The 26671-nt window shown below is 33.7% G+C and overlaps 1 protein-coding gene across 1 annotated transcript; it reads right to left on the reverse strand.

Annotated features, from left to right (window-relative positions):
- Positions 1-1212: 1212 nt before the first annotated feature.
- Positions 1213-25750, reverse strand: LOC123556738 (transmembrane protein 272-like). The gene is made up of 4 exons (XM_045347677.2): positions 25584-25750; positions 24186-24360; positions 7961-8020; positions 1213-6344 (listed from the first exon to the last, which is right to left on the reverse strand). Exons 1-4 carry the CDS (start codon positions 25605-25607, stop codon positions 5917-5919), a joined length of 687 nt encoding a protein of 228 aa, XP_045203612.2. The 5' UTR covers positions 25608-25750; the 3' UTR covers positions 1213-5916.
- Positions 25751-26671: the final 921 nt, after the last annotated feature.

The following is a 26671-nucleotide window of genomic DNA, read 5'->3' on the forward strand; positions in this document are numbered from 1 at the left end:
GGAAATATCTAATTGGAAAACTCACGTTCTATAAACGCAGTCCCTTCAAACTGCAAACCTTTCAGCAGTGTATGCATGTATGTCTACACACAAAAATGCATAGATAAAATTTATTAATATTAGATAATGAAAAACAGCTGGACATTACATTGGAACTGTCATTAGCAAATCCACAACAAGGTAGTATAAAATCTGAAAAGTAGATCCCCCGGAAGCACCGAGAACAAGGCAAACAGTGAAAATTGCAGACCCGGTTTGATCGAGTCTGTTCATGAGCAGTAATGGAAAATGCAACACTGCCCACGCCCCCTAGCACCGGCTTAAGCAGTATTTATTCCTCAAATCCAATCTGACTAAAGTACATCTCCAGTTTCGGAAATCCAAATATACAGAAAGATGAATGTGAATGGGTCATTCTCAGATCCTCGTTTAGAAGATCAAGTTCTTTAGTCAGACTGTCCTCAGATCTCAATGATCCCGAAGGACCAGAAAATATAACAACACTGAGATGAAGTCGGGGCGACTTATAAGACTTGTATAACACATGGATATGTGAAAAGGTAAACATGGCGTCTGTTAGCTCTGTATAGCAACCACTGAATACTCAACTTATCACTTGATATATTTCTGACAAACATAAACAGGTATCATTCAACGGGGATGTTTCTTTGGACAAGTGCTAACGCAAATATTACGTATGCGGTGAGCGTTGATGTGTATAAAACTAGACCTGACCTCGCTGAACATTTGAACAAAATGTCTTTAAAAACTTACATTATGTTCCATTTATTTTCATTTTGAGTGGCCATATTGAACAGATTCAACATATTGAACAGACCCAAACACGCGGCTACCGTTATAGTTACCATTCAGTGCTTATATGACTCTTTCAAAAAAAACAAACGTCTTCAATCTTTTGATATTTGATGTTTTAAAAGCCTGTACTGAAGAAATGTGCACATGTCTCTATAGTAAGGAATTTATATACTGGAAACATTAAAATAGGACTTATAGCGATTAGCTATTGAAAGTTAATAAAAATACTTTCTGAAAATCCCAAAGTTATCTATCGTTTCCATGAATATTTAGGCCTGTTTTGTACAATTTATATCTATGATTGCTTGAAGTTTATACACGTAATTTTCATTACTGCTGAAGGACTTGAAATTAGAATGCAACCAAACTTACAACAAATAAAAGCAATATAGTGTGAATTATTTCGTTACTTTATTTCATCATCAAAGAATCCCTCAGGGTATACAATAGGTTCACATATAGGTAATAAATTGATAATAATTTTACAAAGAATCGTTGCACATTTGACAACTAAGTAAGACAAAATACAAACAGAAATGTGTTACAGGATTAAACTCTTTTTTCTGGTGTCATGTATCTGTAAACCCGCCCAAATCGCGCACAAGCATTTTAAATGTGTGCTTCAAAGAGAGTTTGTACATGAGCATAAAACAACAAGTTATTAATCTATAAGATGAACTCCCACCGATTTTTCACAATTTAAAGATTTTGCTCTCGTATCAAAAATTTAAAGACAGTTTGTTATCTAATTTGAATTGAACCGATGACCATGATAGGAAATTATCTAACTATGAAAATGTGTGTTACACGTTATCGCCGCTTTTTGAATAGTACTGCTATCGGTTTAGGTAATGACGCAACAAATACGCGCACGAATACAAAAAAAAAAAAAAAACGAAAAATAAGGGCTTCATCGATGTATGAACTTCTCCGCTAAACAAATGAAGTGTCGTGAATTAATAGTTATTGGAATTATACATGTATACAATGTCGGTATGGACATACTCGGTAGCAACAGTTTAAAGGGACATGACTCCAGCTATACATAACAATATCAATATGTTAAAAAGCAACATCTATAAAATATAAAAAATTATAAATTGATATGGTATGATGTTTAAATCGATAAAATAAGGTACACAAACTTTTATTTTGTTCTAGTTTATTCTATTTTGTACTATAGCGAGTTTTAGATATGACTCCTGAAACTCTCCAAATCATTTTATCGTTATTTCTTGTAAAATAATAATATATCTATTATTGTAAATTCACATATTCAAATAGCTCGATTTTGCACTGAAACAAGTAAATGTAGTCACAACAAAAGAGGATAGTGGTGGCCCTATATCGCTCATCGGTCTTTTACAAGCGCAGACAGGTATAACAAGAAATATTTCTGCCCAGTTACTCGCCCGAAGATTCCAAGGAAAAGATTTTTAAATGTTTTCCTCAGAGCCACATAGGAAAATCTAGGCCCCTGGCAGTCGTTTTATTTTTTCACAAATCAAGATGACTTTTTAACAGTTTAAGTTAATCAGCCAAAACATTTCTTTGAAATTATTTAGGAGATGGTGTTTGCAGATTTGTCTGTTTTAGCTCTTGTGGCCATGTTTCGGACACAAAAGATCAATAACAACACATTTGAATGGTAGATATTCAATGAAGTACATTATTTCTATTTCAAAAGACACGTTGTTTAACTTCCTAAGCTCTAGTGGTAATCGATTTGACAAATCAGAATAGTTGGGATAACCGTGGAATAGAAACGTTTATGTAAAATTATTTCAAAATCAGACAGGCAGTTGCCAGATTTTTTAATTTTTACTATTACTCTATACATTTAAGGAAAGAGACCATGCCCAATGGCGGCTATGCTTAAATCTTTTCAAATTAAAAATACATTGTATAGGGTCGCCAAAAAAGAACATATGTGTGAAACTTAATCGAGCCAACTGTTTCTTATGAGAAACCGCCAACCATGTTCTGAACAAGTTTTGTAGAAATGTACCTCAAAACAATCTTGTGAATTTTTATCAAAAACAGACAAGCTGCTATTGACGAAAATATTTTTACTTTCCCAAGTATAGGAAGAATGTACCACGCAAATACAGACCATGCTTTAACAAATCAAATTAATTTCTACAGTCTTGGTAAATTACACAAAGAACTTTTTTGTTGATTTTAATCAAACCAACAGCTTAAGAGGACATGTCATTAGAATATTTCATCTATTGTCAGTTATGGATATCATGTTTTCGACGAATCAGAATATTTGAACAAACTTCGTAAAGGTTGTTCCAGGACACCTCTGTGTTAAACTATTTCAGAAGGTTCTAGCGAAGATTTGCAAAGTTCTCACTATATGTATATAGGGAATGGTACACATGTCCTCTGGTACGAATCAGAAAAGTTTGGGTACCCAAAATATTTTGAAATCAGACTGGCAGTTTCTGGCAAAAGGATTTTTAAAGTATGCACTATATACATACTGGTAGAAATGACGACATCCTCTGACTGCTATGTTTTTCGAAGAATTAAAACAATACGAACATTCTTGGCAGGAGTCACAATGAACTATTTCTTTGAAATAATTTCCAACTCTGACTAACAAATACGAAGGAGATGTAATTTGTATATACTCTGGCGGCCCCTATATGGAACAAAGCGCAATCGTTTTAAAAGCGTTTGATGCGGACTTTTATCAATCTTCACCCAATGGGATCAGAGAAAATGATATTCGAAGTAAATGATAACGGACAACGGGCGGATAAACCGACAAACGGTGAGTTATCGCAATCGCCCAAATTGAGCACGTTTTGATGTGGCGAGTTAAAAATGAAAAAGAATTTGCTAATAAGAGAACAACGCGCGAGGCAAAAAGCAACTTATCGCAATGTTAATCTCATTAGCTCACTGATCACATTTGGTTTAATATTAATTTTAAGAAATTGCGTTACATTTCTTTGAAACAAAAGGCAAATACGGAATGATCAAAACTTCGTACGACATGAAGAATGAAACATATTAGATTCAGTGTTGCTAAAATAATTGTCAGGAAACCCATTTGTGATTACATTACAGAGAAGCTCTCATTGCTGGAAACAATGAGAGTCTCTCCACACATTAGGGACGCAATCTGCAATATCGTAAATAATATATATTACGTGACTCTACGTATGAAAATGTATCTCCTTTATACAATAAGCGTGCGTCATAAATTAAATGGAAATATAGTTATGAGGCAGAGAGAAATGAACAGGCCGTATGATAATCGATTTCTTGAAATATCTTTACAAACTTAAACAAAAATGTGAAACATGATTTTAAGAGATCTCTAGCATTTGAAGAAAATTCAGATGTCCGAAATCATGTCGTAATGAATATTAAATGTAATAGCATATGACGACACTATAGCACCTTTTTGTGGTTATTGAAAAGTGAAATACAGGTAAATACTCTTAAGAAACATGAGAGTTTTAAAGAAACACAAACATGTACAATAAATCATACGTTAAATAAGTAGCAAAACTTGCAAAGGTATTGGTTTCTGATTCCTGGACTAGATTCACTAGATTTATTAGCATTTCTTTATGTACAACCGTAACATCAATGATGAACACAAGTTTACTAACTGTGTACCAATTTGTGTTTTTATTTACTTCCATTATGAAAAATATGTACACTCGGTACAATCGTTGTATACTGAAATAATCATTATGTCAAAATTCACTACCAAGACTTGTGAAAAAGAATTGATTACAGCTTGCCTTCTTCCTAAACGTTGCTTGGACACATAATAGGTCACATCGTCCACTCTTGATTGAAGAGAAACACTCTCAAATGTTTGTGGTTACAATGTATACCACGTTACTAGATTTTTCATCATTATTTCATTTTCACTTAAAATGAATTCCAAGATTTCGTACAATATTTAACATATTATCTGTAAGTAACTGATTTCTTTCTAGTGCAAAACAGAGATGAGTACAAATGTCTTCAGCGGTACTGTCCGAATAACATTTTCCAAACGACTTATAAATAGGTGTGTAACTATGGCATTAAGTGTTACCTGATTTTGACGTTCAGTTTATTCTCTATACAGCATGAATATCAGGTACAAGTCTCGAAGAGCCAAGCACTCTTTTAGAGGTTTTAAAAGTTAAGGAGGAATATCTCCCAATGCACATGTCAATTTCTCTAAATAGAAACATTGATATAACTCAGTGTAATAAATAACTATTATTTGTGTTAATATTTATGAGAATGATGTACAGCATAGCTTTTACTGCGGGGCTAACGCTGTAAAAACTTTACTATTCGAGAAATTGTAAAATTAATTGGTATCTTTTTGAAATATAAAAAATGATTTCTAACACATAGCAGTATACAAACAAAATTCATAATGTTTCGTATGAATCTGGAGATATATGGTTTCAAACTTTAATTGGAAAAAAAAGCTACATGCAATACCCATAGTGAGAACCCATTTCATTGGAATGCAAAATACTAAATCAAAAAGCTTTTATTAGAATTAAATTCGCAATTGTATGGCCTTAAATTTAGATTTGTTTTCATGATTAGACACTTAGTTGATTAATTGCAACCACAATGTTTCTCAGAAAGATTCAGCTGATATTTCTATGTTGTATAAATCTAAAATCAGTTTCTGAAAGTTCCCAAATATATATATAACGTTTCAATATTTGGAATTTAGCAATTCGATCTAAACGTCGATTGCAAAAATATACCATACAGATAGACAAGAAACAAAGTGTTCATAGTCTTTCCACAACCAAATGCTTTTCTCAATTTTATCTATTGACAAAAACGAGTTATCTCATGGAAGAGCTTTAAATTATAAAGCTTTCAGATTTATAGTACTATCTACCATCAAATATAATTTTGTGCATTCATGTGAGTTAAAACTCACTAGAGGGAATACAGACGTACAGAAAGCGGGAGCCTAAACCTATAAATATTTGATTCATATTGAATGCAAACTTTTATAGCATCACATCAAACGAATGGTCCCTTAAACCATCAAAATATATTTATTTCCGTAAAAGTACCATATGAAATTAGGCATTTGGGCGTTATATTTTATCTATAACAGCATCTTTGGCAGCACATGAGCATAAAAAGCACCAGTATAAACACAACCATAACGCCATATGAACCAGAGAGCTGGTACACAGTGAACATGTACACAGTCTTGTCACACCAGTTACTCGGCTCATGAAGCAATTGTTCAAAATGAGGCGTCCATATATGTAACGTCCAATACGTGCCCGCAATTTGCCAGCCAATGAGAAACAAGAATAGTATGGTATCCATTGTCCGGTATGTAGTGTTGGCAAACGCCCCGTCTGAGTCGTGGTCATCAAATACAACTTCAATATCTTGATAGCGGCGAGTCTGTATGTTTCTCCATAGTGTAGACAGCAGTTTGATCATTCCAAAGCAACCACCCACCAACAGATATATAGGAATCCGAGGTTCTTTTGGACAATCTTCTAAATATTTTACTCCTGTAAGATATGAAAAAAATCTACATTTATTGCTTCTTCAACCAAACTTAAACGGCACATGTATGCTACAACAGGTATTTCGTATCAGTTGAATCGCGTAAAGTTAGTTATAAAGGTCCGGAATAAGATTTATATTCTCTCCAATACACACAAAATGTTGTCAAATACATAATTATGTCGATAATTTTAACAATCATTGCGCGTATGTGAAATGAATTAATTCATTTTAAATCTGGATAAACTAATTTCAAATTATTCAGTCTGATGTTAACTTCAAAACTGACCTTCCCCACAAAGGTCGTGTACCTTTTATTAAGGATTTTCTATTAACAAAATTAAGGGGGTGCATGATGTGCCTTTATGTGTATCAATTAAACGGCTAATCCTGTGATCACATGCGGTCTATCTATAGTTGAATATATGTCAATATCAAATAAATGAACAACCTTTGAAATAAAAAAGTTAAATTTACTGGTCGACAAAAACAAAAGTTACAAAATATTTTGATAATAGTTTGAGAGTCAATAACTGGGGATCAACCATGTTTTTGGTCTAAATTGACATCTGTATTTAATGAAAGAAGTACCTAATTTTCTAACAATTACCTTTACACACTTCATTTGTGGCTTTAACAATTTCTAATATTATAGTAACCTAACGTGTTCAATGCAGTCAGTGGCCATATTGACTTATCGTGAGTGAGATACATGCCTATTGTTTAGTTCTATTTTATAACTTTATTTACTGCAGCTTTTTGTGGCTAACGGACATGCATGACTGCATAAAATACACTAAGCACGATTTTCTAAAGTAAAGTTTAAAACATAAGTAAATTTTATGCAAAACAAAAAAAACAAAAAAAAAACAAAAAAAACAACAACAACAAAAACACCCCCCCCCCCCATACACACACACAAGAGTATGTAAGTAGCTGTACTATTAACAATAGTCAATTGCATATGAAACACTTTGCAATTATAAATTGGGGTTAAAGGGTATTCACGCATACAGATACCACTTGAAAGCGAACAACTAAAAACGAATTTTATTTCAGAAAAAGGTTGCATTCATGCATTCCCTTTAGTTATATTTATATATATATATGGAAAATATTTCACTACAAGTAAGGTGGTGGGGGAGGGAGAGGAGAGTTGGTGGTGCTGCACATATCATAACCTTTCATGAACGGGTAGTCACGTTCAAATAACAAAGTCTCTCCCATCATTGATTCCGTTAAGTACATATTAAGTATAATAGAATTCCGATCAAGCCGGTGCTATAGGGTGAGGGAGTGATGTACTCTTAATGACTGACTCAAACTGTATCTTCTATTACTTTTCTTGGAACTTGGAAACACTCTGTGCTACGATCTTCTTTTAGACTTTATCACTATGTGTATATGTCTCTGAACGGATTTTATATTGAAATATTAGAGATTTATCGTAAATGAAAAAGACTTTATACATACCAATGTTGTACCTTCATGCCAAAAAATTACTGAGTTGGTATTTTTTCATTTTTAAAATGTACCAGCAAGTGCTACTAGAGACATTGAAAAGTGATAAGATCTCTACTCTACAAATCTTAAAAAAATGCTTACAACATTAATTTCATACCTACTGAAACCATGGCAACCGGAACAGCCATCGAGAGTCCAACAAAGACTGTGACAAATACTGAAATAAATAAAAGTGAAAATTATCACCACTTTTCAGACAATAATGACATTTTATACAATCAGATATGTTGTCACAGACCTGCTGATTTTCCTGATAAGATACCATTACTGAAAGACTAATTGCACGTTGTTGAGACCTAAGGACAGTTACGTGTTTGCTTTTAACTCTAATTTTCACCTCTGAAAATGACACATCTGTTGGAAGTCAAATAAACTTCTTCCCTGATAATTAGTGCAATTCTGTCAACATGAAACTATGTTAAAAGTCCAAATACACCATTTGTACTTTATCTTAATACCGCTTCTTTAATCAAACAGCATGTCTCAATATAGCATCTTTTATAACATTAGATGTCCATAGCTTGAAAATAAAGATTATTATAAGATGTAGTAACGCAGAGAAGAGTAGATGTAGGTATTTAGTCGGCACATATCTTCATGACATAACCTATTATATATATAACAAGTGCCAACATAACATAACTCATACTGGTGAAGATAATAAACTATCCACAGTTTCACAGTGGCAAACGCCATCCAGCTGGCATACGGAAGGTCGGTGGTTTTACCCAAGTACCCACCCGTGATGAAATAAGGCACGGAGGGGTACCTAGGGACTTCCTCTACCATCAAAGCTGGAAAGTTGCCATATGACCACTAATCATGTCGGTGCGGCGTTAAAACCAAAAACAAACAAAAAAGTAATAATAAAAGAACAGTGGCAAACATATCACCTGTTTTTAATGAGAATAGTATCCATGTTATCTTACAGCTTTATCAAAAGATACTTTTCCAGAAAATGATGAATGCACAAATACATATCATTTTCCTCCTCTGATTAACTGATTTTTTATATACACTGCAATTACGATGAATCAGAACACATTTATTATAATATACCGTAAGCAAATAACAGCAAATGGATAAGGGACTTCTAATGATGGAAACGTAATACACAATTATATGCGCAGTCGTGACATCTTTGACAGTTCTGATTGACTCTTGGTCTTGTACTTCACATATTTTTTGATGACACATAAAATGAATTAATAAATGTTTGCATACAAGCATAAAGTGCTACAAAATCGAAGCAGGTTGGGTCCCATTTCTAGTATGAAATTCACATAAACCTTTACGATTAACCAGGACACATTTGAAAAGTGAAAATTTCTCAGCTTTAAAATAACAAGAGATCACAGAGTGATCTTGGCGCCCACCATTGAGCCATTTTTTAATGTTCCAAATTTCAAGACAGACTACAGCTCAAAATCAAGGTCAAAGTTCATTTCGGTACACAAAACGGTGCATGTGGTCCATGCATGTGGTCCAAATTTGAAAGCTGTAGCTTGAGAAATGTTAAAGTAGGTCACTAGGTCAAAACCACTGTCAAATTTCATGTTGGAACATAAAACTATGCATGTGGTCCAAATCTGAAGCCTGTACCTTCAAAAATGTGAAAGTAGGTCACTAGGTCAATGTCAAGGTCAAAGTTTATTTCGGTACACAAACCTATGCATGTGGTCCAAATTTGGAGCCTGTAGATTGAGAAATGAGAAAGTAGGTCACTAGGCCAATCTCAAGGCCAAAGTTCATTTCGGTACACAAAACTATGCATGTGGTCCAAATTTGAAGGCTGTAGTTTGAGAAATGTGAAAGTAGGTCACTAGGTCAAAATCAAGGCCAAATTTCACGTCGGAACACAAAACTATGCATGTTGTCCAAATGTGAAGCCTGTACCTTCAAAAATGTGAAAGTAGGTCACTAGGGCAATGTCAAGGTCAAAGTTATTTTGGTACACAAACCTATGCATGTGGTCCAAATTGGAAGGCTGTAGCTACATAAATGTGAATGTAGGTCACTAAGTCAATCTCAAGGTAAAAGTTCATTTGGGCACACAACTATGCATGTGGTCCAAATTTGAAGGACGTAGCTTGAGAAATGTGAAAGAAAGTCACTAGTTCAAAATCAAAGTCAAATTTCATTTCGGAATCTTAGGCAATACCTTGAACATTCAGACAAGAAGATTTTTTTTCCTATATAAGTCTATGTAAAACTTGGGACTCCCTGGGGGCCTCTTTTCAACTAAGAGGCATAATTTGAATAATATTGGTAGAGGACCACTAGGCAATGCAACATACCAAATATCAAAAGCCTGGGCCTTCCAGTTTGAGACAAGAAGATTGTTAAACTTTTTCCTATACAAGTCTATATAAACCATGTGACCCGGGCCTGGGCGGGGCCATATTTGACCCTAGGGGGAAATTTTGAACAATATAGGTAGAGGACTACTAGATGATGCTACATACAAAATATCAAAGCCCTAGGCCCTGTGATGTAAGACAAGAAGATTTTCAAAGTGTTTTCCCTATATAAGTCTATATAAACCATGTGACCCCCGGGGCGGGGCCATATTTGACCCTAGGGGGATGATTTGAACGGACCCGGTAGAGAACCACTAGATGATGCTACATTACAAATATCAAAGCCCTAGGCTTTGTTGTTTTGGACAAGAAGATTTTCAACGTTTTTTCCCTACAAAAGTCTATATAAACCATTTGACCCCCGGGGCGGGGCCAAATTTGACCCTACGGAAATAATTTGAACAATCTTAATACAGGACTACTAGATGATGTCATGTACAAAATATCAAAGCCCTAGGCTCTGTAGTTTTGGACAAGAAGATTTTCAAAGTTTTTCCCTATATAAGTCTATATAAACCATTTGACCCCCGGGGCGGGACCATATTTGACCCTAGGGAAATAATTTGAACAATCTTGAGAGAGGACCACTAGATGATGCCGGTGGTTTCGGACAAGAAGATTTTCAAAGTTTTTCCCTATATAAAACTATGTAAATTATAAAAATAAACAAAGGGCCATAACTCACTCAAAAATTGTTGAAAAAGTCTGATTTTCAGGGGGACACAACTAGGGTTCTAATATATCATTCTGACAAAGTTTGGTCAAACCCCAACCCCCTCCCTCCCCAGTAGTTTCTGAGGAGATGCGATAACGAGAAATTGTTAACGGAAGGACGGAAGGTTCGACGGACCACGGACGCAGTGATTTGAATAGCCCACCGTCTGATGATGGTGGGCTAAAAACAAAGATCTAAGAAATACAATCAAGAATGATAGCAAATTCCCAATTTCCTTATATATTATGTATCATTTTCTATTTTTAAACAGGGATGGAAGTTGTAGAAGAACTTTTCATAATATATTATATTTCTCAATTCAAATAATGTTACTACTAGTCGAAAACTTTGTATATAAAGCTACAAGATATAAAATGAAATGGAATTTTATGTCGAACGTCTATGTACCGTTGCTGGATATGGACGTGATTTCCGTTTTCGCGCAAACGATGAAATTAAAATGCGTTGCATGATTTGCATTTCAACTGAAATAAGCATCAAAACAGAAACAGATATCTTCAATTAATTTAAAGAGTAATGACACATTTACGGAAGAGCATGAATGCCGTAAGAGTTTTATAAATTGAGTAGAAATTGAGATACTAATTCGGAGTTTTGATACAGGACAGTCAACGTTTTGAGTCATTTAGTATTGCAACTCGATATTTTAGTATGAGAAAGAGGCTCAAAATTTCGAGTCAGTAACCAAACATTTCGACTTTCATAATTCAAAAACTTCTAGATAATAACACAAAATAAATTTCGAACTACTAACTTATGTTAGTGCCTTCGGTTTATGTACCAGGTTTCGTGGAAACATCATATATGGCAGAATCTACCTTTCTTGACGGACTCACGGGCACACAAGCGGAAGAACAAACGAAGGAACGAACGGACACAATAAAATAGTATGCAAGTTTTCAACATTGCCTTGATATATGTACCAGGTTTAATAAAACAAAACATTTTGTACCTTGAAATTTATCGAATGAGTTATTTTAACTACATGATAGCGCATTTTGATGTAGCTACAACATATTAAATATCATGCATGTATGTCATAACACATTGTTTCTATGAAATATTCTATGTCCAAATGCTGCGTATATTGTACTTTTAAAGTTATCACAGGATACACTGATGACTGACGGAATGGCGGACTAGCAGACATACGGGTTAAAACGTTACGTCCACTTCAGTGACACACCGGTAGGGAATATACATAATCGCTATGAAGAGTTAACGGAGCTGAAGATGTTTTTACCATTGATTTATCGTTTGTCAAGATCACGGCTGCTAAAACATCAGCACCGACAATTTAAAGCGTTTAAATGTAATAAGCCGTTGAAACTAACAACTGACTTTATTGTGAGACAAGTGACATGATTTTCATTTTATGATATATTTTTATCTAGACAATTCGATGAATTGTTAGACATACAGCTATTATCGTAGTTGGTGTCAGCATTGGCATCCCGATTGCTTTTGAATCGAGAAATATATAAAAAAAAATCAAAACATTTTTACGAAATGGACTCTATGGTTCAATATCAGTCTTTGCAGATACTGAACTGTTTGTTGGTTCGTGTTATTAACTGGACTTGTATATTGTTTTAAATGTTATCAGAATGTCTGCCTAATGTTTGCATTTCATCAAGTTTAATAATCTTGTCTGGGAAGAAATTATATTTTCATTTAAAGAAGAACAGACGCATAAAATACTCCAAGAACTGTCTGATAAAAAGCCATTTGTCAATCACAATTGTTATTGCTCAAACAGTTACTTCACTTAGAATGTCTGCATTTATACATTTTTTTGTAATACAATTCGTTCTTGCACGCATTACCAGGGTGCATTTTACAAACTGAAATAATGTTAAAAAGCGTCACTGTATCATAAAAGAGGAATAAACAGGAAATAACGTTACCGCGTAACATGGATGTTATGCACTTGAAAATAATCAGAAGAATTAATCATCCAATAAAACTATTTTCTTGTCTCTCAAATGTCTAGTGATTATTTTATTTTCATGAGTTTTCATGAACATGTAAATTGGTTAAATTCAATTTGACGTATCAATTTCTTCAGCGGAATCAATATAAACCTATTTGGAAAACAAACTTTTATATTTAAACAAACAGAAGGTGATAAGCTGATGTTATTTTAATACTTCCAAGACTTTGAATACTGATTTCTGGTAAAAGAAAGAAAAAGGAAAGAAAAACGACAGTAGTCATACGACAAATAAATTGTACAGTCTTGTATCATGACGTCACAAAGTGACATCAACTTATCGTTCTTGACTTGCAGCACCCGGGAGAGAACTTTTAAGATAGTAATGAAAAAGAATATTTCTTTGGAAACATGTGCGAATACAACTTAAAAACTTTGATCGCACATCAGAAGATCTGACCATCTAACATTGAACGTTTTGACGAAGTGTATTGGGTACATTGAGATAACAACAAAGTTACTGTCAACCATCGAACCTGGTCACACAATTACACAATAGACTTTAGAGCAGTTGTTCGGATTTTTTCACATTAAGACTAAATATTTACAGGACGAGTATGCTGCTATGTTAGTTAACAGTTAAATGGCATTTCAACGTCTCGCATAAATAAACCCAGAAAAAGTACATCTGGAAGTAACATTGAATCTATTGAAACGCTTAGGTTGGCAGTTACACAAGAAACTTCGAGCCACCCAGTACAACGCGGAGGTCAACAATCGTTCAGAGGTCGAGGTAATTTCCAGCGTGGATTGAACGTATTCAGCAGATTTCCTCCGAAGGGCTTTGGAGCATGGAAGACAACTCTACTAACTTTCAACAGAAACATGATTAACAGATTTTCAAGATAGGCAAAAATCGTGAATTGTTAAAATTAAATGTCAGTTCAGTGTTTTTATGCAATTTTTATTCTTAATTTTGTTAGTGGCAACATGGTAACTTAATTTCCAATAAAATGCTTTTCCTTCACAAGTACCATATAAGTACCATATAAGCATCCCTGATTTAAGTAATTACATTGATGCGTGTTAAAGTATTCGTGAACCAGATTATGTCATTGATTAAGATTTCTAATGAAGTTTCAGTTCCTGGACTTCAGACGTTCAACCTTTTGAACTTGTCAACACGAGTTTTCAAAAACATCTAATTATTAATAGTCCATTGTTTGCTGTACCTTAAAACAAAAATTAAACCTCCAAAACACCTCAGGTTAATTACTGACATTTTGCTTCCTTTTATACTATACCGACATATAGAATTGAAGGGATTTATGATGTTGTAGAACTCATTGAATCCTGTAACAAATGAGCCACGCCATTAGAAAACCAACATAGTGCTTTTGCGACCAGTATGGATCCAGACCAGCCTGTGCATCCGTGCAGTCTGGTCAGGATCCACGTTGTTCGCTTTCAAAGCCTAATGCAATTAGAGAAACCGTTAGCGAACAGCATGGATCCTGACCAGACTGCGAGGATGCCCAGGCTGGTCTGGAGCCATCCTGGTCGCAAACGCACTGTGTTGGTTTTCTCATGGTACTGCTCAAATATATGACTACTGATGGCTTTTATATTGCTCTCCAGTCAGAATATAGACAGTATCTAGGTGCTAGATGGAGAGTTTGGTGTGCGTAAGTGTTATGATTATTATGTTCTCCGTAGTACTTCAATAAGATTTTATTACTTTTATGACCAAATACTTGCTATTTAAGGGGTATTTGTTTGCGTGTCAATGTTTTTATAGATGATACTTGCACGCAAGTCGTATAGCCAACTAGCTTCAAAACAATCGTAGTGCTTCTTTTCTAGGAATCATATATAAGTTTAATAGAGTTTTAAGGTTGTATGTGGTTACCATTTTCGAGATGTACTGTAGCTTAACATGAATGTTTAGGTACTGTGCAATTACATACCGTAAATGGTGGTTATTGAGATATAATTGCATGAAAACAGCTTGTACTGTCTTTTGAAGCTAATATTGATCAGTATGTAATTTAAAGATGTAGTGTTTCATTCAAGTTTCGTTCGTGATAAATTTAAATGTAAGATCAAAAGATAATTATTTTCAAATGTTTCAGGTTAATTATTTTTAATATTTCCATGCACACATTTTGTATTTTTACTGACATTTAAAAACTTAAAAGTACAGATTTGGCCATACCACTGACATCATTTAAGATATATTGAAAATCCAGAAAAACCCTACTACCACACTCGGAAACCTATAGAAAGATGCATAGTTTATATCCGGATCTTGCATCAATTCATAAATAGGTGGAGAGAAAAGTAACTTTAAGAATTTACATATGGGAAGCGCAAATGGATATAAATGCAACTATATTTCGAGGGGTAAGTGCCAGAAGGTGCTATGTACCATATTTTACGTTTTTCACTTTTTTGCATTTTCTGGTAGAGTCTGCGTCATTATATCATATTTCTTTCATAAGTTATTTAATTGGGATCAAACCAGCCATTGCAGAATCCCTATCAATAATTTATGCCAAAAACAGTTTTCATTACATAGCATGTTATCAAAGTAAGTTTATCTTATTTGAAATGAACCCAAACAATCTATATACTAATAGCTGCTTTTGGCAGACTGCATTTTAAGGCTTGAGGGGGAGGGGGAGAGTTTCAAAAATCCAAAACATGATATGTAAAGATAGCACGTTTTAGCAGAGCAGTTTTCTACATATAATGCATTAACCCAACTGAGCCAGAAAAAGTCATATAAAGATAGGACCTAAATCTTACTGATGTTATACAGTAGTGCAACAGCCATATTGCGCTATGTTATGATAGAAGATTCTGGTTGAAGACCCTGTAGTATGAGTGTATGTCATTTTCATGTCAAGAAGCAGACATTTCACGATAGGTTTATTTGGTAGTGTCAACTGTCACTGTTTTTTCAATAATTAGGTGACGAAAATGGACTAACAAGTTTAGAATGTATGGCAGATATTGTATTTTGCACTGGAATGTTAAACATTCATCTTGTTTAAATGTTTTAGAAAAAAAGAGTGGAAGTTATTTAAAGTGAAGTAGACTTACTACTGTCAGCAAATGATCTTGTAAGAGAAAAAATCAAACCTTACTGTAACTGCTTTTTTAAGCTAGTTGGAAACAAACTGGCAAATATCCCTCACATTTACGACACTCTTGAAGAAAGAATGGAAGAGTAAATTGCCTTTGTGTTCAACTGTCATCGTCCGAATGATGAAGAATCAATTGTGGCTTGATTACGTGTCAGTGGCAGACCTTTTCCCATTAGTACTGGCTAATTACTCAAAGCGCAATGTTATATTCTACACAAATAATGTTGAAGAGCCAGTCAGCACAATGAAACCAACCAAAAGTGATTCACTTGCCATTGCAGATAAAAATAAGTGTAAAGTCTATACATCTTTTCATGGAATTTTGGAACACTTTGAAGGATACCTTGAAAATCAAGACTCTCAAATTTACTTTGCCTCGCCGTTATAAGATGACATTCTGACTAACAGAAGCAACAAATCAGTGATAAATAAACACCACTGAAAAGAGCTACATCAAGAAAAAAGCAGTTTTTATAATGCCTGAGGTGTTCCATACTAGAAAAGGAAAAGCAACGCCAAAAATATGGAATAAATGTGAAAAAAGTTACAGGCTGTCAGGTGCAGAGTATAAATCAGCAGATGGAAAGCCCAACACTGCTAGTTGGTTGAGCTAGTAGGCTGTAGCAACTGCAGACAAAAATGTGACACAAAAGTAACAAGAGAAGAAAGGCAACAATTCTTTAAAAATAGCCGCCGGTTTCTTTTTGCCACGCCGGTATTTGGCAAATTCAGCCCATATTTATACGCGCTTTATAAAAATGAAAATTGCCTTAAATTGTTACATTAACCCACCTATTTTAAAGTTAGTATGTTTTGATATAATATCATAACTAGGTTTTTGTTAATCAGTACGAGAAAATTACATTTGCCATGGCAAATCGGTCTTTTGCCATTGCAAGAAAATTCATGATTTTGCCATGGCAAAATTGCCATGGCAATTTTTTTTCATTTTTCTTAAAAAGTGATTTTAACTATTTCCAAACGAATGTATTGGTAGAAATATGTTGTTTCATATCGATAACTCAGTTTTTTTTATTTTGCCATGGCAAAAACTGGCCATGGCAATTTTGCCATGGCAAGATTCTGCCATGGCAAAATTGCCATGGCCAGTTTTTGCCATGGCAATTTTGCCATGGCAAGTTTCTGCCATGGCAAGATTCTGCCATGGCAAAATTTTACCATGGTAAGTTTGCCATGGCAATTAATTTTTTTTTTTTCAAATATTTTAAAGGAAGTTTGATAAATTTAGTGATTATGAAATACAATACTGGCAGAAACAGAGAAGATTTTAGATTTCTTGGCACATTTAAATCAGGAAGAACAGAATCTTGCTACATATATTGTTTCACCATTACTGGGATAAATGCTGATTGATTTTCAGCGGCAAGAAGTAGTTTTTTACTTCCTTGTTTTAATGAATGAGAATGTATGAAATGTTTTTGTAATATTACATAACAGTGACCGTGTGCCATATGTTTTTCTATTTAGAACAATACAAATATTACTTAAATTACAGAACATATCTATTCATCAAATAAGTAAGTTTCTTTCGTTTATGAAATACGATATTAGTTATTATCATAGTATCTTGGTCTTTGATGTTATATATGACTCGAAAATTTTAGCAGGCTTGGATAATCTAAGCGCCGCGCAAAAATAGAAAAAAAATATCCCAACAAAAATGTTTAGCGCTTTAAAGTTTTCTGTTATATTCTTCATCTGCAATCAGGTACTTAAGCATTCAAGACATAATTGTGAATACAGCGATTTTTATTGACGAATAGGAAAAATATGTATCAGATTTTCCCTTGTACATATATATATAATTGTGTGAGTCTTCAAAATACGAGACAGTGGTTATATCGTATTTTTATTTAAGAAGAAACAGATATAACCGATAATGGATATAACAGACTAGTTTGGCTATATGGAAAGAAACAGATATTATAATTCACAATGTGTAGCAAAGCTGATTGTCAAGTAACTATCTACTTGCAAGGTACACTATATGTTATGAAATATAGCCATTTTTATTTATTAACACAATACGTCAGCAGTGTAATTTTCAAATAGAAAAGACCGATAAAACGTTTTCCGTATACAGTAGACACGTATTTTCAATATCTTAGTAATGCTAACTTAAAGTAAATAGCTTGTATTGCATATATGATTTTTTGAAAAGTAGTACTACAAATATTTTACAACGGAAAATATTTTGTCCAAACGATTCTCAGGCGAAAATAGTAGACTACTAAATAGGCATTTATAGCCAAGTGTTATCTTTGACGAATTTAAAGTCTTTACAAATCCTCGCGCGATATAGTGTAAACTTAATGAATCGGCGAGTCGAATGTTAAAATATTATCCAGAGGTACCTATATTCAATCAAACAAAAAGCTGCGTTTAAGTGGCAGGGGACAGTTTCGCATTTGGCCCGGGTACGTTTTTTAAATAAAATAGACATATGCACTTTACAGGCATATGCATGTATATTTCAACTGGTTATTTATGATGTGTATAGAACTAAGGATTCCTGTGTACGAGTGACTATTGTGTAAAATAAATATGTGCATGTATCGATTTTCCTAGCTCCATGTAGACGGCAGGGTCTAAAACTTTACCTGAGGTAACGGAAGTCAGACGAATTGGAAACAGTCATCCATCCATCCAGCTTCAGCTCAAATTTGCGGAAAAAGTAAACAGTCATCAGTCACTTTTCTTCCCACTATTATTTTTATCTGGCCACATGCTTTAAAAGTTTGGTCATTGACAAGTTATGATAGACAGAAAAATGTTTGTACAGGTGTAGGAGAGACAGACACTAAACATATCTAAGCCAAATCCAAAACAGAAACAGGTATCAAGAAGAATTTCTTTCGAAATTAAAGATAAAAAGTATTCAGTCTGTAAGACGTTTTTTTTAAAGACAACGTCAATAGATAAGGCATAGCTATATTGATCATACGTTGAAGAACAAAACGGACGGACATTTTACAGGAAGTGATTAAAGACTGGAAAACACACTCTCATAACAAAATTTCTCAAAGTAGAGAAGATGCAGTGAAAAAGCATACTAAATCTTTCCCACCGAGGTTCACATTATGTACTAGAAGAAAAAAGGAGACAGTTCCTTGATTTGCATCTCACACTGCCAAAAATGTATCTGGAGGAGTGAAAAAATTAAAACAAAACTAGTTTTATTGGAAGGATACAGATTATTGTTGTACCTAAGAAGGACCAGTGCAACATATGTAATCAGTATTACAAAGCGCAGCAAGAAGGAATTATGACATATGAACAAAATAATGCTTTTGACAAACCTAAGCAAAGAAAGAAGTGATCAAGAGAACTGAAAGCTAACGATAAACAGAAATGTTAATCTCAATGTAATAGTCATGTAGCATGTTTTGATCTCCAGTCAGTGTTAAATGTTCCATATTTGGTGAGCCTGATGTACTACATCCATAAACTCTACCATACATTTTACAAACATTTAGCATGCTTTGCCTGGTCTGAGGTTGATGCAAAAAAGAAGAGCATCAGAGGTAGTTATATCACCAGTCATTTCCACCAGAAATAGACCATGTAGTTCAGTACAAGGATATTTGTACCGTCAAACTGAAATAGAGTTATTGAGATTGCCAGATGAGATTTCAAACGGTATAAGGTACACTGACCTAATAGACTTTAAACACTATCGGAGTAACAATATGAAGGTATAAAGGTACAGAAACAGGAACCAAGGTTCTCTGGTCAAAATTGTTTAGATATACTAAGTAGGAACCAGATGTATGCTTTTCAAATTTGATTTTAATGATAAATTTGAAAATCTGAAAATGTTTCCCTCCAGAAGACAACAAGCAAATACTGTTATTTCTCACTTATCGGACAGAAAAATCTCTATTTTTAGAAATACTGGAAAATCTTATCTCACATGGGTTATCCCGCACTCCTGTGACGGACTACTTCTTGCACTGAATATATATATTATTTATGTAAAATAATTAAAAATCAGGTACCTTTATCTTTTCTCTCCGTTCCTTATAGTGTATTTCTCGATTCAAAATTCATTACTTTATGATAAGAACGTACCGTTACGCTACAAACGATAAAACTAAAGCGGAACTTTGTTATTGTGCGTCACTGAAATATCACGACGTCACTTCTGCTTACGGACGTCAATTTCCCGCGTTTTAAATAGTTTCATATTTTCATGCTTGTTTTTATTGTTTCTGTTGTGGTAAGTGAGAAATAGAATCCATCATTGGTGTTCGGTGAAGATCGGAAATCCCAACCCTCGGGTTGGGATTTTCTGATCTTAACCGAAGACCAATGACAGATTCTCTATATCTCTGCCAATGAAGTATCATTCAAAGCTACTTATTTCTGCCGCAAAGAAAAAGCATCTCTTGAAACTATGCAAAAGTGGTAATATTCCTGAATATAAGGCTTTAATTAACAGCAAAATCAGTACCAGAGATTGTTTACCAGAACCAAATGCAGTTCAAGATTCAAGCAATGATTCCGATAGTAACTTAACACGTTAGATCAGATAAATTTACATCTACATTTTGAATGCGACTGACAATGTGGTTCCCAAGTGTGTGACAATGATGATAGTTACATAGATTACAGTCATAAACATGTGTATCAAACTTTATATCTCTATTAATGCAGTGTTTATATTACATTACATTAATGTATTATGAAATACATAAAGCACATTAACTAAAACGTTGTAGATGTTTCTTAATACATGATAAGACAGTCTAAGAAGAGCTAAATAGAGATATATACATATAGGCCATTTGTGACTTGAAAAGACTTAAGCTAAGACAAAGAATGCATCATGCCATAAGAATCTATGTTTTTATAGAATATATTTGTATGCCAAAAAACTTACATTTATGTCAACTTTGCATATGCTAGAAGATTCTATTACTTTATAGAATGTTTTCGACACTTACAAAAACTATGACATGCAACATCTTCACCAGCTATCAATTTATAGCATGTTCTGACTCAGTACTGTTTCGAAAGTTTTAATAGAATTGTCCATGCCAAAACCAGATATCTTTCAATGGAATGTTTTAGTTATTCAAATATTTGTAAATAAATGGACTTTTAGTTGTGCCAAAACATTTTTTTTTTTAAATTTGACCTAAATTACTAAAGATATAAACAAAATACATATATCATGTATTAAATAATAATAAAGTAAATAAAACCATAGTTTTGATACCTCAAAAACTCCTACTATTAAAAAGAAAAGAGAAAAAAACGCTCTCCTTTAAAATTTCAAAAAACGCACATAGCAGGTTCTGGCACTTACCCCTCGAAGTTTGTGCTGAAGTTTAAACAAGGATTAATTGATGTTTACACAGGTTTGGGAAAGTGACTTGAGAAAAAAAAGTTCTTATTGTTAATAACACTTTCAAGCTTGTTTATAAATACGAACACTATCTTGATATTATTAGCAATAAATTATACAGACAATCATTTACCAGGTTTCGTATTATGTGTACGAAAGCTGCGTGTTGAAAGTGGTAAGAACTGACAGCAAAGAATAGACCGTCATGATAGACTGTGTGGAATTTGTTAAAGAGAGGCTTAAAGATAAATGTTATTTCATTTTAATATGCCAAAGATATAGAGGTGAGAGAAAAAGATAAATACACAGTTCTTATTATGAGAGGCCAAATATGTATAAATTCACCTAGTTGTTGTCATCACATAACAGTAAGGTGCTATATTATTTAGCAGGTTTTATTTATTGTAACAAAATATCAATTAAACATTTGTTAACATAATCACTCTCCATTATAATACTTTATTGATTTAATGTTTTAATCTGTTATAATAGTAAAACCATTAATGATATGCATGTGATATACATCTTTCAAGTATCTTAACTATATATTGTATATAATGTTGTCTGGATGAGTAGTTATACTCAAATCCTAAATAATATATTGCTCTGTTCTGTTTTTTGTACATAATTATAATGCGAAACAAAATGTGTGTTGAGTAGTAGGTTAACAACATATTTACCCAAGTAACGACTTCTTTCTCAGTTTTCATTGTTCTGGTTATGTCCATCACACATTCTTTGTTCATATTTTTCAATTCAATATACTTGTACCTATTTAAAATATCTTCTTTATTCCGGAACTAGCAAAAAGTGACATTAACATGCATGTTTGAATTAACACATGTCGTATAATTATATTAAAGATTTGGCTAAAATAATCTTTCTTTCAAATTGAAGTTTGGTCATATCATGAACATTAGAATATGAGTTTTTGTTTCTAATATATTTAAAAAAATCCAAATCAAGAAAAAAAGCTGATATAGATATTTATAATCGAGACAGTTTACCTGAAGTAAAAACGTTACAAACGCTTTTCGATTTTCATCGGAAAAGGTAGTAAAAACAGCAAATCCTCATGTGTTTCTGTAACATATAGTCTGTCAGTAATTAAGTTTTAAAGCCTTCTTAAGAAGTATAGCATTTATTTTCTTTCTGGTTGTCCAACGAACTGCAGGCCGGTCCCTTTAAATGGTTGACAAACAATAAATAATTATATAAACTGAGTCGTCTTATTTTCAAAGTAACTTGAATAACAATGGATATATAGTTTTGTCCCTTTGGGTCATGGAATTCATTCAAAATTTTTACGAACAAGGCCGAAGATAGCCGATCGTCGTAGTGTGCTACATCTGAGGAAGACAACAGACCGTTGTCGGAACTGTCATGGTAAAACATATTTTAGTAGTGTAAAACGACTTTATTCAAATTCAATATTCTTGTATTATAATAATAGATTTTTCCTCAAGCTCTTGCTAGTAGGGCATTATTCCGCTACCTCTTTTTAAATATTCGATAAAGACGAATATGTCTATGGTTAAGAGTGATAACGATACAGTCGGCCGCCCTCGGCTGGAACTAAAACATACCTCATATAAATTTTTTGGATATCCGTTTTGAGATGTCCTTCATTTAGGGGGAAGAAGCTGCTCATTTGTTTAATAAAGTTTAAAGAGAACCTACACTATTAAAACTGTTGTTTCCAAGTCGTTAATGCATTGAGATCAGCATTCTGATGATGGCACTATCTAACAGAAAACATTTAACGGATTCCACAGTGTGACCACAACAATCATTATGATAGTTATTTGAATGAGTTCTTAAATTTAATTCTTTTAAAGAATGCTTGCGAATACATGTATTTTAACAATATTAAAATTACCAGACTGAGCAACATGCCCTGTATATGAACAGCAAAAGTTTTGCATTTGCAATAAGATGGGGAGCTTGATTGTACATGCAGGTTGAACATTTTTATTTCTTTCAGGTGTTTGATATTTATAACGGATTATCCGAACTGCGGAGAAGCCCAAAGACATACGTTCATAATCTAACGTAAATATATGTAGTTTCGTATGTTCCTCAGCAACAAATAGGACATAACACAAACAGTGTATTTTCGAGAATAATGTGATTTAAAACATACAATTAAATTTGTGAAATGAGCATAAATCTGCTCAGGATTTATAAATACCTGAACTCAACAATATGTTAATTCTTGAGTTTTACAAAAAAAAATCTTTAAGTTCTTAGATAACGGGAAAATGATTTTGTGGAAGTCTGACAGCGAAGGCTTTTATGGTATTCCATCCCACAAAATTTTAACATTGTGATTTGCGTTTTATATAGTGTAAGCTTCTTCTTTCTTCGTTTGGTTTCCCAGCACTTCCCGGGTCTATCACGCGTACTATGCTGATGTGTGCCGCTCCAAATAAATAAACTTATCAGCAAATGGTATATTTTTGCGATATGTATTCGAGCAAACATTTTAAAATTTGTGATCAGTATAAGCAAAGGTAAAAACATATATCACACGAAACATTTCGCCAGCAGGATAGAATCGAAGATAATAAATTAGAAATGTATTTGTTTTACTTGCAGCTCACGAGACCGGCGTACGCCGGAGCTTTCGGATACTTAAAAAGCGACGATATGTTCTGTTTCTTGCCGTTCAGATGACTAACTTATCCCGGATTGTGTAAAACGATCTGGCCCAATATACCAGATACATTTTCTTATTTATCTTTAGAATTGGGTAAATAGAAAATATACTTACATGTGTTACAAATGATATTTGATGTTTTACAACCAAAGTCGATAATATTTTCAGATTCCTTGTTGGCTTCCCTGATCTGGTACATAAAGGCTCCATAGTCCGGTTGACCTTCCGTACTCATCTGGTAGTCCCAGCCAACTGATGTTCGAACCAGCTGTCTCTCATCATCAAACGACTGAAACAAGATAAGGCTACGTGTTATTTACATTTAATTACCATGTGTTTGGAATATTCCGGTAGATATTTACTTTTGCTCTGAATGTACAATATTTGAAAAAGCAAACGGAAGCATTGCCCTTGTTTCAGTACTTTACTGAGCTGTCTATTCGACTTTATGCAATCGTGCATTCAAATTATTTGTACACGTTTCTCTTGTATTGAAAAATTTAACTAACAAAGTGAAATGTCTCTGATTTTGGTTTATTAATCTGAACCTAGTTCTATGTTCAGTGACGTTGTTCATATTAGATCATGTATGTCTTTGATCGGGCTGTTAATGCATAGGAGTTTGATATCCGTCTTTAAAGTAACTTAACGCCATGCATTTGCAATGGCAGAGGGTAATACCTACTTAAGCCCTGTTCTAAAATTAATGATGGTTAAAGCATTTTATTCAAATCGGTGACCATTATCATTCTGTAATTATTAGATCTATTATTTTTATTGATTCCAGCTGATACGCAGAGCAGGTCAACAGTCTAATAGCCGAAATATTTCTTATAGTTTTGATGCCTAGTTAACGGTGTTAAGATCGATACAGTGTGCATATCAATTTTGATAAAAAAAAACCTCTGATACTTTGTCTTGTAATCCGTTTTGAGAATGAGGCTAGAATTACAGGAACATTAAAACATTTACAGAAAAAAAAACACAACATGTTATACGGTATTCACCCATAGAATGTGTACAAAATCAACCGTTTTAAATGAAGTACTTTGAAATTTGTAATGCTTTTGTAATATCATTCAGCATATGCTTGGATTTAAAAAGGCTTCATCAAAATATCTATATATTTAAATAAATTGTGTTGTTTTTTTTCTAAAGAGAACACATTTTTGTTATGTTCACCTCACATATTGCATAAAATTCAGTAGATCTACAAACATATTTTTTCCCGCTAAAGCATCCAATTCATTTTCACGCAGTCAAGCGTTAGAAATTATACGTAATGGTTCTACAATTATTATGTAGTCAAGCAATGTATTTGAAATATTCCAGAATCTCATGAAGTATACATTTTCGAAGCGTTTCAGTGTATCTACTCATCAATTCTGACGTTCTATAACATATTACATACAACGAAAATCTCTAATACCATATAAAAATGAATCCCAATGTAACACTGAAAAACAAATAACTTATTAACTAGTTATCAATTTCCACAACTTAAATACATACCGCTGTCAGATAACGGCAAGCCATTCATCTATACCCAACATACACCTTTTATGAAAACACGTGAGCCACTTCATAAAATAATATATATATGAGTATATCGGTCAACGTACTCTGATGACTAACTAGGAAGTTAATAGAAATACGTCAGTGAGAAACAGATGTTCTGTTGTAATTGTTCTCCAATATTGAACGAGACGAACTTGTTATTTGATACAATACATCTAACAAACAAATGTCCAATATCTCATGTCTGATATCCAAGACAATTTTCACTGCACAGTGTAGCATGTGGTAGGTAAATTGTCCCATTTCTTAATACATGTACAGATGCGTTTCATTATTATTTTACCACTGTAATATTTTGCAAACGTCCGCCATACAATACTGAAAAAAATAGTTTTAAAAAGTCATAAAGATTAACCCGTACCCAAAGTCAGTGCTGTTATTAATTCTGGTCCTTAGGGATCATGAAATCCTTTCAGTGGTTTTCCTTAAACAGTGCTAGGAGGCGTAGGGTTTTACACATGTCGTTACCTCTCATGAGCAGATCCAGTGAAACCGAGTCTGCTATCATTTTGCTTAGTTGCGTTTTATGATTCAATAGGATCTTCTTATAAATGTATCAATTAAAACGAATCTGCTATCAAGTTGCTTAGTTAATGCTGTCTATGTTTTCACGAGATTCTATACTTTCATCTTAACCTTAGCAGCAACAGTATTTTGGATTCAGTGTTGTTATTATTTACGGTTCTTTGGGGTTATAGATTTCATTCAATGTTTATGATGAGTTTCGCTAAAGCCGGTGTTAGAGAGCGTGAGGAATGTGGTATACTGATTACCTTTCAGATTTTAGTGAGTGTGAGGAATGCTATAAATTGATTACCGTTCAGATTTCAGGAAGCGTGAGGAATGTTGTAAATTGGTTACCGTTCAGATTTTTGGGAGCGTGAGGAATGCTGTAAATTGATTACCGTTCAGATGTTAACAAGCGAGAGGAATTTGTGCATTAATTACCTTACAGGAGTAGGAGAGCGTGAGGAATGTTGCACCTTTATAAACATTCATTGACGTTCTACATCAAACCGAGT

This window comes from Mercenaria mercenaria, chromosome 5, assembly GCF_021730395.1.
Source record: "Mercenaria mercenaria strain notata chromosome 5, MADL_Memer_1, whole genome shotgun sequence".
In the NCBI taxonomy this organism is placed as follows: domain Eukaryota; kingdom Metazoa; phylum Mollusca; class Bivalvia; order Venerida; family Veneridae; genus Mercenaria; species Mercenaria mercenaria.